This window comes from Bubalus bubalis, chromosome 22 (genome assembly GCF_019923935.1).
Source record: "Bubalus bubalis isolate 160015118507 breed Murrah chromosome 22, NDDB_SH_1, whole genome shotgun sequence".
In the NCBI taxonomy this organism is placed as follows: Eukaryota; Metazoa; Chordata; class Mammalia; order Artiodactyla; family Bovidae; genus Bubalus; species Bubalus bubalis.
In genome coordinates, this window is record NC_059178.1 from 8,683,452 (window position 1) to 8,696,293 (window position 12,842).

Consider the following 12,842-nt stretch of genomic DNA (forward strand, 5'->3'; position numbering starts at 1 on the left):
CCACCTGGGCCTTTGCCTCTGTTCCTTTCTTGCTTCTTTTCTAAGCCTTTTACTTCCACGCTTGTCCCTTCTCTCCTGTTTCTTCAACCATTGCGTCCCCACTGGGTTCTGGAGGTGAATTGCTGTTTGCCATCTTGGTTTGCTGGAACTGTTCTAGGAATCTCTCCTTGCCCTGTCAAGTAGCTGTTCTCCATTTTTTTTCCCTGCTTTTTAAGGATGAAATGTGATACCATTGGTGCGCTCCGTTCTTCATGTCATGGTTCTGCCTCTTCTGTGTGACGTGGTGTTTTTAACTCTCACTTTGGAGGTTCCCTGAGAGTCCCCAGGACCCAGAGGACCTTGCGTGTTCTTCACTTACTCGGCTCATCTCGAGGGTCCGCTCCTCCTCCGCCCTTGGTGCACAGGGCCGTGTGCTCTCGGCTCCGTTGTGATGGCCTGTGGTCAGCAGGCTGCGGACCCAGGGGAGAGCTCCAACTACCCTCCCCGATGCCACCAGAGGCAGCGGCTGAACCGGCCCATCTCGCCTCCACCTCCTCCGCCCTTCTCAGTGCTTCACCCAGAACATCTCTTTTCCTTCCTATTTTCCGATATCACTTCCCACTTTTATTTCACATTATCCCTTATAGGAATAACCCTGAACCTTCACATATTTGAAGTTTTTGAAGTTGAAGAAAAGGTCCCTGAAATAAACCTCCTCCTGCCAGAATTCTCTGTGAGATGAGGGTTTCCCTTCCTGTCTGAATGTCCCCCTTTTTGAGCAAAGCTCATCTCCCACGAGACCTGGTTTTTTTGAGGGTTAGAGGCCGCTTTTGCAAAGTCTAAGGAGAAGGAAGTGTATGTTTCTGAGGAATTTTCCTGACTTTGGAGTAAAGATAAACCACGTCGTCGGCAGCATCGTTGTTCCAACACTGGCCAAATTGTTAGTGTTTTTTTACTCTTGTTTTTACAAAGGAAACAGGAAGAGCGAGTACAGCAAGTACGTAAGAAATTGGAAGAGGCGCTGATGGCAGACATCTTGTCACGAGCTGCTGACGCGGAGGCCGTGGACCTTGAAGTGGACAGTGGAGATGACGCCTAAGACTGGCATCAGGTACAGCAACACCGGGACGCGTGGGCACTCCGGGCTTTTATTTCCTTGCTCTTGCCCTTGCAGCCAGCTTCAGCAGCGCCTGCACAGCCTTCTGCACTGCGTATCCTGTGCACGTGCTGTTGTCGGGCCCCCTTTGTATTTAAGGACCATAGCAGAGTGCATCCTTTTCTTCTCATGATGTGAAAATGTTCACACCCCTGTGGCTGCTTGAGAAGGACCTGGGCTCTTTGTCACTGGAGCAAAGCAGAGGAGGAAGGAAAGGACTCTGCCAGGGAGAGAGGCGCTGCAGGAGGTGAAGCAGCCGTCGCCTCCACCACGGTCGCTTTCTGGGGTGACGGGGTCTCTTGTCCCTTACATAAAAGTATGGTCACAGAGTAGGCAAAAACCCCTCCCTTTCCCCTCCTTTTCTGATCTCTGTAGCACAGACTTGATGCAGGGAGACCAAGTTAGGAGCTTGTAGCTTAGCAAGAGGTGACGGTGGCTTCATGAGGGTCTTGGTGTCGGGGATGCAGAGAGAAATGGAAAAGCCAATCTGAGATGTATGTGGAGGTAGAATCGACTTGACCAGGCGACTGACTGACAGGAGGGTGGGAGAGTGGGACGGATGACCAAGCCCAGGTTTTTACGGGAGCCCGCTGGGTGGATGGGAGGCGTCCTGTTTGGTTCAGGGGTAGACTGGCGGTGTCGCCCGCTGGGAGGAGTTCACTGTTCACTCGGTCTTTCCTTCCCATCAGTGCTTTTGTCTTAATTCAGAGTGGCTTATGCCACAGTGGCACAGAAATCAGATAATAATTACAACTTTTTACATTAACCTGGTCAGCGGCAGCAGTGACCTCTGGCCACACAGTCTCCTGACCATGCAGAACCATTTAAATCCAGTTTGGTGCTATTTTAAGTGGTTTTCTTCTGGTTTCTGTATCGAGGACAGGAAGATGCCGTGTTGACGCTGAATCTTGTCTGCCGTTCCAGTAGGGGTGTGTTTTCTGGACTGTGATGAGCACACTTTATATGTGTAAAGTCTCTCAGGGGGAAGTCTGAAAGTGTATTTTTTTTGTCCAAAGACTTCAGCACAGTGTGGAAATCTGAGAACTGATTCCAAGAAAGCCCTCTTCTTCAGAGCTTTTAATTGTTTTCCAGACTTTTCCCCTGAAAACAATGTAGGAAAAATCAAGGGTAGTGTCGTTGAGGTTTTACTAGACCTCTGCCTACTTTGCAGATTACTTTGCAGGCTGACGTCAAGGCAGCACCCTGGTTCATGTAAGCGGCCTTGCGTTCTAGGGACTAGGTGCTTGGCTCACATAAAGGGTGGCATCGCTCATTGCTTGGCACAAAGGTGGTTAACGTGGAAAACAAACTAATTAATGTTGAATGATTAAAGTCTTAATGTATATTTAAAAAGTAGCCAACACTTCAGCATGTTGGGTAGGGAGAAATTGGTATTATATATATCATAAACTTGAGAATGGCATTAGACCAGGCCATTAGACTTTTGGGTTATAGAAGATTTAGAAGTACATCTTAATTATCAAAACTAAATTTACCTAAATCATTAATTTAGCTCCACGTACACCTAGAGTGTTTAATAAACCAGAGCACGGCCACATGACTTAATTAGGGGTTCATAATTAACTGTGGAATAGGTAGGACTTAGCTTGACTAAAGGTGGGGCATGGCCAAGTTCAAATGCCTGGTAACATGCAGCACTCTGTAGCACGCAGTTCTGTTTAGGTATGTTCATTGCATTATGACAGGGCTGGTCTGTCTAATGATCCTTCTTAGCAGGATGGACCTTTATTTGTTTTATACTCACACACAAAGTCCATGGGTCGCAAGAGTTGGACACAGCTTGTGACTGCACGCACACACATGAACACACATGCACACGCACACTCATGCACATGCACACACATGTACACACGCACGCGCGCACACACATGCACATGCACACACGCAGCCCCGCCAATAGCAGGTTGAGGTTTGCCCTGTTACTTAAGATTTTACACTCAAGAAGAGGGCCTAGGTTGCTGAACATTTTAGGAGTGATTGCAAGAAGATAATTATAAAAACAAAAAGTGTTAAGATTTAAAGCTATAATTGAGATGAGTATCAAATGCATAAATAATTGAATTGGCAGTTGTACAATATAATTTCATCCAAGTTAAGTAGTAATAAGACTTCACTGTGTTTCTATCTATAAATTCTCTGAAGTAAAATAAATTATGATGAAACAAAATAAATCATTGTTAGTAGAAATCTTCCTAAATTTTCTCAATATGTTTGGATTTGGCTATATCTTACGATTTTTTTTTCATTTGTATGCCCTGTGATTTCCCATTTTATGCTGATTTACTTAATGATAGAAATTTTTTCATAAGCATACAAAAGGGTCCATAAGATTTCTTTGAAAATGAAGTGAAGATTCTTTCAGAATTAAAAAAGTTGAAACAATAAGGGGAGCTGTTGAGTCCTTTTTATGTACAAAGTGCTGTAACTAAATACTATCAAGGCTTTAAAAATCTATTCTACATGAAATTTGGTCTCTCACTGCTTTTCAAAGTTTTGCTGACCTCACCTGAGAAATCATTGAATTACTTAAGTCTGTTTGTTTGTTTTCTTGCAGGTAACTTTTGACCGACTTTCCCCGAGAGCAAACTCCTAGAATTGAGCAAAAACGTTTCCACTGGGTTTTGCCTGTAAGAAAAAAATGTACCTGAGCACATAGAGCTTTTTAATAGCACTAACCAATGCCTTTTTAGATGTATTTTTGATGTATATATCTATTATTCAAAAATGATGTTTATTTTGAGTCCCAGGACTTAAAATTAGTCTTTTTGTAATATCGAGCAGGACCCTTAAAATGAAGCTGAGCTTTTGATGCCAGGTGCAATCTACTGGAAATGTAGCACTTCCATGAAATACTTGTTCTCCCCCCAATTTTAATATGAACAGATCAGGAGTACCAAATAAATTTCCCAATGAGCGCTTATTGTGACTTCACTGTATATAAACAGATTTTTATACTTTATTGAAAGAGGACACCTGTACATTCTTCCATCATCACTGTAAAGACAAATAAATGATTATATTCACAGACTGATTGGAATTCTTTCTGTTAAGGAGCACACACCATGCATAGTCCCTTCTTAGGATTTCTGATTGACATTCAGTTGTCTTCCCTGGGCCTTAAGTTTGAAATGAAGGTGGTGGGAAATAGTTCATACATTTGCAATATGCCTCTGGATATCATGAGAATTGTGCTCAGAATTCTAAATTGGCATGAAGTTTGGGTAATTTTTATTTTCCCTTGCCTGTAACGAGTACTTCTGTTACTTCTATGAAAATAAGGCATTTTCTTCCCTCTGGCGTGAGTTAGGTACACACGTGCCCTTCAGATGTTGCTGGAAGTCTGTGACTGTTTTTTGAGAACATTTTGCATTTTCCAATGTCTGCTGGCTTACAGAGTTAACAGGTGCAGGTGAGCCCCTTTGCCACAGAGACAGGCAGCATTCTGGGCAGACTCGCTAAATGAACCAGATTGTAACGCTTTGCTAATTATGACCCAGCCTCCAAAGTCTTAACATTTTTTTTTTCCTGTTGAAACTCATAAGCATTAACTTCATTACTTCTTGAATTCCTTGATATCTAATTGCTCAAACTGGCACAGCATTAAGAAATGAGTTTTAAAAAGCAAAACAAGGTAATCTGATGCCAAGAAATGGAACTAAGCAAATTTAAGTACATTTTGAAAAAAAAAGAGCAAAAATAATATCTTTCTATAGGAAGGGCTTATGCACTTCTTAACTCTGAGTTCTTTTAAAATTAGATAAAAAATGATGTGATCAAGGATGTGACCAGTTCCCTATAAATGTCACCTGTGTGTGTGTGTGTGTGTTTAAATGAGTGTCTCCAGCACCCTTCCAGTTCTTGAGGAAAGAAAAGGAAATAGTGAAACCAGTGTGACTGGCTTGGTTGGAGCTGCTGTTTCTCTGGACCGCACGCCAGACTGCATAGATGGTACCTTCTTGGAATTCCTGATTCACATTCAACTTTGATCTTTGGGCCTGAGGCCACCAATGTCCTCAGAGTAATTCTGCTGGCAAATAAGTAAAGATACTTGTAGACTCTGGGAAGACAAGTGGCAGAGGCTCCCTGCCCTAGGCCCTTCTGACTGTCCCCAGTTGGGGTGACAGTGGGAAGTTAGTATTGATTCTTTGTAAAAGCTATCATGACTAGTTAGACTGAATGCCCGAAGGCTTTTCTTAGACTCCTCTAAGTCCACGAGTCTTCATTTGTCATTAAGCTTGGGGTAACTTCACCTTGGCCATCATGGGTTCATTTCACAAAGCAGCCCAACCAAGACATACATGCTTTTATAAGCAACTTTTGTATTCAAAGGAAAACCACAATGTACCCACATACAAAATGTTGATTTTTGTTATTCTGTGCGTTGCTCAGGTAGAGAACAAGGTTTGAAAGCCATTCCATGGTGTCCAGCTGAGAACCATAAGTCCATGTGTTCGCAATGCGCCCACAGGACATGTCCAAAAGTACATTCATCATCTTATTTCCCCAACCTTCCACCATCTTGCATTCCCTAACTCAGGGGATAGCAGATCATCTGATCCCGCTGCCGAGGCAGACCCCCAGGAGTGATCCCAGAGGCCACTCTTGTCCTTGCTGCCAACATCCCATCAGTCCTGTTAGCATTACTAACCACCTTTCTCACATCTATTTATCAATAAATAAACATGTCAACACGTGTGTCTTCCCCATTCCCACAACCACTGCCTTCATGCAGCCCCCTCTCTTCTCTGCACTCGGCACCTTCTGCTTTTCACCTGTCCCCTTTCCCTCCATCCGTCCTTTTCCTCCTCCATGGAGGCATCAGTAATGGTCCTGGAAGCATCTGTGATCTCACCGTTTCCCTGCTCAAAATCCCTCCCTTGTCTTGTGTACGCGGTTTAGAATCCCACTTAGCACTTTGAAGTGGAGAGCACCTGTGTTTGAACCCTTCTTTTGCCATTTGTGTGACTTGTCAGGTTTACCCAATGTCTTTGAGCCTGTTCCTCCTCAGTGAAATAGTAATAATACCTACCTCATAGAGTCGTCGTGAGGACTAAACGAGATGCTGTTTGTCACGTGTTAGCACAGTACCTGGTGTGTCGTGGCGGGCTCTGCAGGGGTCAACTTCCAAGAGTCATTTGCTGATAACCCTAACTACCCTCCACTTTATAAATACCCCCAATACTCTATTTTCTGCCTTGGCACTCTGTTCATTTCCTTTGTAGAAATCTTCTAAATCTGTATTTTATTTATTTGTTGACTTTTGTTTGGTCTGTCTATCTTAGAATGTAAGCTCTTTGAGAGCCAGGATGTGTCTGCCTTGTTCCCTGTTATAATCCCAGCGCTTAACCTAGTGCCTGGCACACAGTAAGCACTCTGTATGGGTGCATTGAGTAGATGGACGAATGATCAAAAGGCTCTTCAGGATCTGATAGCCGCCTGCTTGTCTAGCTCATCCTGCCACTGTCCCCGCTGCACCTTCAGCTCAAGGAAAACCGCATCACCTGCTCCTTCGAAGTGCCGCTTGGGCCTCTGTGTCTTTGCCCCTGTCGTCCCCTCTGCCTACCTGCCTGCACGGCCGGTTCTCGAGCACTGGTCCCGTCGCAGCTCAGTGTCTACCTCCTCTGTGAAGCTGTCCTTCATCCCCTCCAGGCAGATGTGCTTTTCCTCTCTTCCAGATTCCTACTGCACTTTGTAAATACCTCCACGGAAGCACTTTATTGTAAATTTGTTTGCATGTCTGTTTCTACTTTTAGACTGTAAGCACCGTGAAGCAGAGACTGCATCTTTCCATGTTTGTGTCCCCAGAGCCCAGGTCAGCGCCTGGCACAGAACAGTGTCAGTAAATACTTGTTGAATGAATCTGTGAACACTGAGTCTTGCAGTTGGAAAAGTCCTGCAAGACGTCTGTGTTACCATGGAAAGGAATGCCCCTGCTGGCTTCCAGGGTAGTTTTATTTTATTTTTTTGTCCTAGAGAGGAGATCAAGAAAGCATTATGTAATCTCTTTGAATATAAGATGACTTGTTTGAATTTCTGAAGTTGAACTATGTAGATCTTCGTTAATGATTGCGAAAGATGTCAAAAAGCTTTGTGATCCCTCAAATGCTACAAAGTCCAAAATAAATATTTGCACTATTAGTATTTCCATAGTCAATGCTATGCGAAAATGTACAGCAATAAATTTCGAAGCTTTAAAAATGTTTGTGTAAGTCATCTTCAGTGACTTAATCTATGGAGGAATCTCGGACCTGTGTTTCATGGACACGGGGCGGGCTGGCGGACTGGGGTTAGGGCCCCAAAGCTTTCAAGCTTATCCAGTGACACTGCTTGCCGTCGTTACTGAGACGCTGGCTCAGCATTCGGCCGGTGTGTCTAGCGAGCAGAAAGAGCTGGAAGGGTTCTCAGAATCAGGTAGTGGCCACGCTGGACCTTGCGAGGCCATAGCCTCTGGTCCTCCCCTGGGACTGTCGCAACTCCCTTGTCCTGCCCGCCTTCACGGCTGGGTTGCACATAGGACCCCAGTGTGGAATCTGCCTCAGTGGCTTCCACCGCTTACACAGGTGGAGCCGTCACATCCATCAGAACGGGATTAGCTTCGGGATTGCGAGTTGCAGCAATGACTTAACAAACCTGCCCGTCTGAAAGGTCTGGGGTGGACTTTATTTTTTTAAGGAGGTGTTTTTTTGTTTGTTTTTCTATTTATTTTTTTATTTGGCTGTCCTGGGTCTTCACTGCTGTGTGTGGGCTTTCTCTAACTGTGGTGAGTAGGGGCTACTCTGCGTTGCGGTGCTCAGCCTTCTCGCTGCAGTGACTCCCCTCGTTGCGGAGCCTGGCCTTCCCTTCAGGAGTTGTGGCACGTGGGCTCAGCTACCCGGAGGCTGGTGGAATCCTCCAGGGCCAGGGATCGAACCCGTGTCCCCTGCATTGGTAGGCAGGCTCTCCACTGCTGGACCCACCAGGGAAGTCCCTGGGGTGGACTTGAAAATTTCAAGTTGCATACTGATTTTTCCAGAAGGGCCCATATAAGTGAAAAAGTGAAAGTGTTAGTTGCTCTGTGTCTGACTCTGCAAATCCCATGGACTGTAGCCCGCCAGGCTCCGCTGTCCATGGAATTCTCCAGGCAAGAATACTGGAGTGGGTAGTCATTTCCTTCTCCAGGGGATCTTCCTGACCCGGAGACTGAACCCGGGTCTCCTACATTGCAGGCAGATTCTTTCCCAGCTGAGCCATTCCAGAAGAGTCCATATAAGTGACTCTCTTAATTACTTGGCTTTGGTTTTTATGGCAGGAGGACACAAGTTTTTGTTTCATTTATAGAGCAGTTTATGATGTTCGGAACAGGTTTACCTCCATTAATGTCACGTTTGAATTGCAAAGCACAAATAAACCACGTCATATACACATGCTACTATCCCCAGTTTAAGAGTCGAGCAGTCTTAAGAAGCAGACTGGTTAAACGACTTACTCAAGCCAGTAAGGTGCAGAGAGGGAGCAGATGAAGAAAGAGATCTGCTTTTAGAACGCCATGCAGCCTTTCAACACTCTTCCCCACTCACATCTGAAGGTGCCTTTCTCTCTCTGACAGAACAGAACAGTCTGGTTTATCAAGTACAGCACGACTGTGGCCTGAAAACTTACACAGGGCAGAGTGGCTCTTCAGGGGAAGCTTGGTTCTTTTCACACTGAACAGTCAAAGCTTTTCCATTGAATTCTTCGGCTGAGAAATCTTGACATTATTTATCTTCTATAAGAGGTGGAAAGAGCGCAGCTTCTCAGTCTCACAATGTTGGGAGTTATTTTTATCTGAGGGGATTAGCATTTCCCTTCTGCTGTAGCACTTTCAGTGTTTTGCTTCCTGAGCTTGCTGCTGTGAAAAGTCCAGCATCAAGATGCAGCTGGACTGCAGGGCCTGGGGAAGGGGCTGCAAAGTGGGGCGCCTGCCTCTAGGGCTTGTGTATAAGCATTCACTGGGGGTGGAAACGTTACCGAACCAACGTTCACACCCATGGGCAGTAAAGCCAATCTGTTGACATTGGGTTGTGGTGAAGCAAAGTGCAGCGTTTATTGCAGGCGCCAAGCAAGTCGTCCAGAAGAGCTAGTGTTCAAAACACCCAAACGCCTCGTGGGTTTCAGCAAAGCATTTTCAAAGGCAATGTTCCAGGGCGCGTGATCAGCTTGTGCACAGTTCTCTGACTGGTTGGCGGTGAGCTAACAGGACTGTGTCACAGGGGTTAGCATTATCAGTCCTTAGGCTCCGGTAGATCTGGGCTCTATGTGCTCATGATCATTAAGTAGTTAATTTCTTCCACTGGGTGGCGGTTTTAGCATCTGAAAAACTCAGGAAATATGCATCAGATACTATTATCTAGATTCTTCAGAGAGGAGCTGCAGCAGGGGATATGGGGGAGGGGTCTCTTCCAGGAAGGCTCCATAGGGTCCCGCATGGCTGTTTCCATCTGATCTTTTTGAGATTTTAATTTTTGAGTAATTAAAGACATAATATATTATCAGAGTATAGACATGAGTTTGAGCAAGCTCCAGGAGTTGGTGATGGACAGGGAAGCCTGGCGTGCAGCAGTTCATGTGGTCGCAGAGTCGGACTCGACTGAGTGAAGAACTGAATATTATCAGAGTAGTACATGTATATAATTTGTAAGTAAACATCTATAAATTGAGAGCTTATGCTTTTGTTTTTTAAAGGGCTTGAAACAGGACGGAAGGGGGCAGGCCACAACCTCTGAAAGAATGACATATAGCCCTCGAGGATACCACATAAACTGGTTAGAACCAACTAGGTCCAAGATGACAGAAGATGTTACTTCCAGAGGACCTTGAACCTCATTATACGCTTATTGTAATACGTCAGCGTCTAAATGACACACCCACCTGCGCCTTGACCATTCTGAGGCTCATCATAAAAGGCCAAAAAGTGGACCATGGCCCAATTCCTAAAAATCCCTGCCCGTCCCCCGGAATAGTTGGAACAGTCCTCCTGCTCATTAGCCTGTGAAGTTACCCAGCTCAGAAAAACTAACCAGCCCATGTTCTGGGAACTCTTGCCTTCTGAGATGGCCCGCACTCTGTCTGTGGATGGAGTGTGTTTCTCCCAAGGCCATTCTCACCTGTTGAGTCAAACCTCACTGTCTATGGAATGTGGATCTCTCTAAAAATTACACTTCTTACACTTGGTCTCCCACTGAATTCTTTCTGCCAGGAGACTTAACGAACCTGAACTTAAGTCCTGAGATCAGGGGTGTGATCTCATTCAGAAGACAGTGGCTTCAAATCCCAGTCTGGGTTTTGGCTGGGTTCGAGTCCCGGCCCGTGGGTTCGAGTCCTGGCCCGTGGGTTCGAGTCCCGGCCCGTGGGTTTGAGTCCTGGCCCATGGGTTTGAGTCCCGGCCCATGAGTTCAAGTCCCAGTCCGAGTTGCACTATTTCAGGCTTATTAAAAGGGTTTATTATTAAATTCTTCTTGTTAAAAGAGGTTTGAGACCAGTACTCCAGTTCAGGACTCCTCATCTGGGGTTCACGTACCCTGGAGTCGAGGAGCCTGGGAATCTCTTGCCATCAAATACAAAGCTTTGTGACAATGTACTCTTCTCCTGGGTTAGTATCCACAGCTTCTGTAAAACAATTCTCAATAGGGAAATACATTTCACATGCCTGGTATGTGGCCTGTATTTCATAGATGGTAACAATCCCTTTCCTCAAAACACACCCTGGGGATTTTTTTTGAGATTGGAATCTGCTCCGGGGGGTAGTTATCTTGAATTTTGCTGACCGGACAGATACCTCTTGAACCTAGAGAGAACCAAGGTGAGGACTTGTGTGTGTGAGCGGGGGAGGTTGGGGGCCAGCTGTCAGTTGCTCACAGCATGACTTATACTCAAGGGCCTTGGACTCAACAATAGCCAGTTGTGTGAAAATAGAAACATTTGGAAACTTAAAGATACGAATAGCAACTTCGTAGAAAGTTCTATTTATGATGAGACTGAATGCCTTATTTTAAAGCCTTTCTTTCCTCTGTCTCCCCGCAAAATGTAGAGTCACTTGATAAAATGCTGAAAATGAGAAAACCACACGCTTACAGCTATGACTGTTATTTTTAAAAAATAACACTGTGACTCTTTGGAACAGGCCAGATTTTAGTTTATCAGAAGCTGCTGTAGGATGGATTAGTCACCTAACCCTAAAAATACTTGACACTGCAGGGGGGAAGTGCAGTATTACTCAGAGAGTCAAAAACATACTCAACTTTCCTGGAACTTTAAATTCATTCAGGGAATAGTCACTATCTTTGTTCTTCTAATTTTTTTTTTCTTTTAATGAAATCCCACAGATGTAGAGAACAAACGTATGGACAATAAGCGGGGACAGGAGAGGGGTGGGATGAAAGATAGGGATTGGCATATTTACACTATTGATACTATGTATAAAGTAGGCAATGAATGAGAATCTGCTGTGCAGCGCAGGGGACTCGACTCAATGCTCTGTGGTGACCTAAATGGGAAGGAAATCCAGAAAGGAGGGGAAATATGTATACGTGTATCTTCACTTTGCTGTACAGCAGAAACTAACACAACATTGTAAAGCAATTGTACTCCAATAAAGATTAATTTTAAAAAGTGAGATCTGGTAGGCTCCCTCACCATATCCTTAAAGACCAATAGAGAGAAAAGAGGAAATATGAGAGAGGGTTAAACAATGGAGAATAACTGGAAACACTTGAGGAGATTCCTGCCTGGCACAGAGATATCTCAGAGGACATTTGGGGAAGAAATAAATGTGACAACGAAGAAATGTACCCTCTCACAAACACGTCCACTTAGTACTCATTTATTAATTCAAATGTCTATAGCAGTCTTGGCTCATATCCTCAAATGAAAAGGGAAAACCTCTTTTTTGTTTATTTAACCATGTGCTGTAGGGCAGACACAGAAGTTTGGCTAATCCAGTAGCCATTCACAGATGTACTGGTACCACCTTTGTGCTTCTAATTAGACTCTGATACCTGGATCTTCAGCAGCCATTGCTAATTGGTACACATCCAAACTTTATTTTTTTTTCTTTTGATTGGAGGCTAATTACTTTACATTATTGTGGTGGTTTTGCCATACATTCACATGAATCAGCCATGGCACATCCAGACTTTAGACTCAGCTTTGAGCACTAATATTCAGCTAATTGCTGGAAGCCCCAGCCAGTTTTCTTTCTCATCCTCGTGGTTTCATATGCTGCCAATCATATGTAGGCTTTTGTGAAGCCCTGTCTGGTTTCCTACAGTGACATCTATCTGCTCTGTAGGCCTCTGGTTTTTCCCGTTCTGTTCCATTTGGCTGTTGCTGCCAGATCTTACATACCTCTCCAGTTCAGTTCAGTTCAGTCGCTCAGTTGTGTCCAACTCTATGCAACCTCATGGACTGCAGCACGCCAGGCCTCCCTGTCCATCAGAAACTCCTGGAGTTTACTCAAACTCATGCCCGTTGAGTCAGTGATGCCATCCAACCATCTCATCCTCTGTTGTCCCCTTCTCCTCTCACCTTCAATCTTTCCCAGCATTGGGGGTTTTTCCAGTCAGTCAGCTTTTCGCATCAGGTGGCCAAAGTATTGGAGTTTCAGCTTCAGCATCAGTCCTTCCCATGAACACCCGGGACTGATCTCCTTTAGGTTGGACTGGTTGTTCCT

The 12,842-nt window shown here is 44.8% G+C and overlaps 1 protein-coding gene across 1 annotated transcript in view; it reads left to right on the forward strand.

Annotated features, from left to right (window-relative positions):
* MBD2 (methyl-CpG binding domain protein 2) overlaps window positions 1-4,183 on the forward strand; it is a 67,836-nt gene extending 63,653 nt beyond the window's left edge. The window contains exons 6-7 of the mRNA XM_025273438.2: window positions 952-1,090; window positions 3,711-4,183. Of these exons, the coding sequence (XP_025129223.2) occupies window positions 952-1,078 (127 nt within the window). The 3' untranslated portion in view covers window positions 1,079-1,090; window positions 3,711-4,183. The remainder of the gene's footprint in view (window positions 1-951; window positions 1,091-3,710) is intronic.
* Window positions 4,184-12,842: the final 8,659 nt, after the last annotated feature.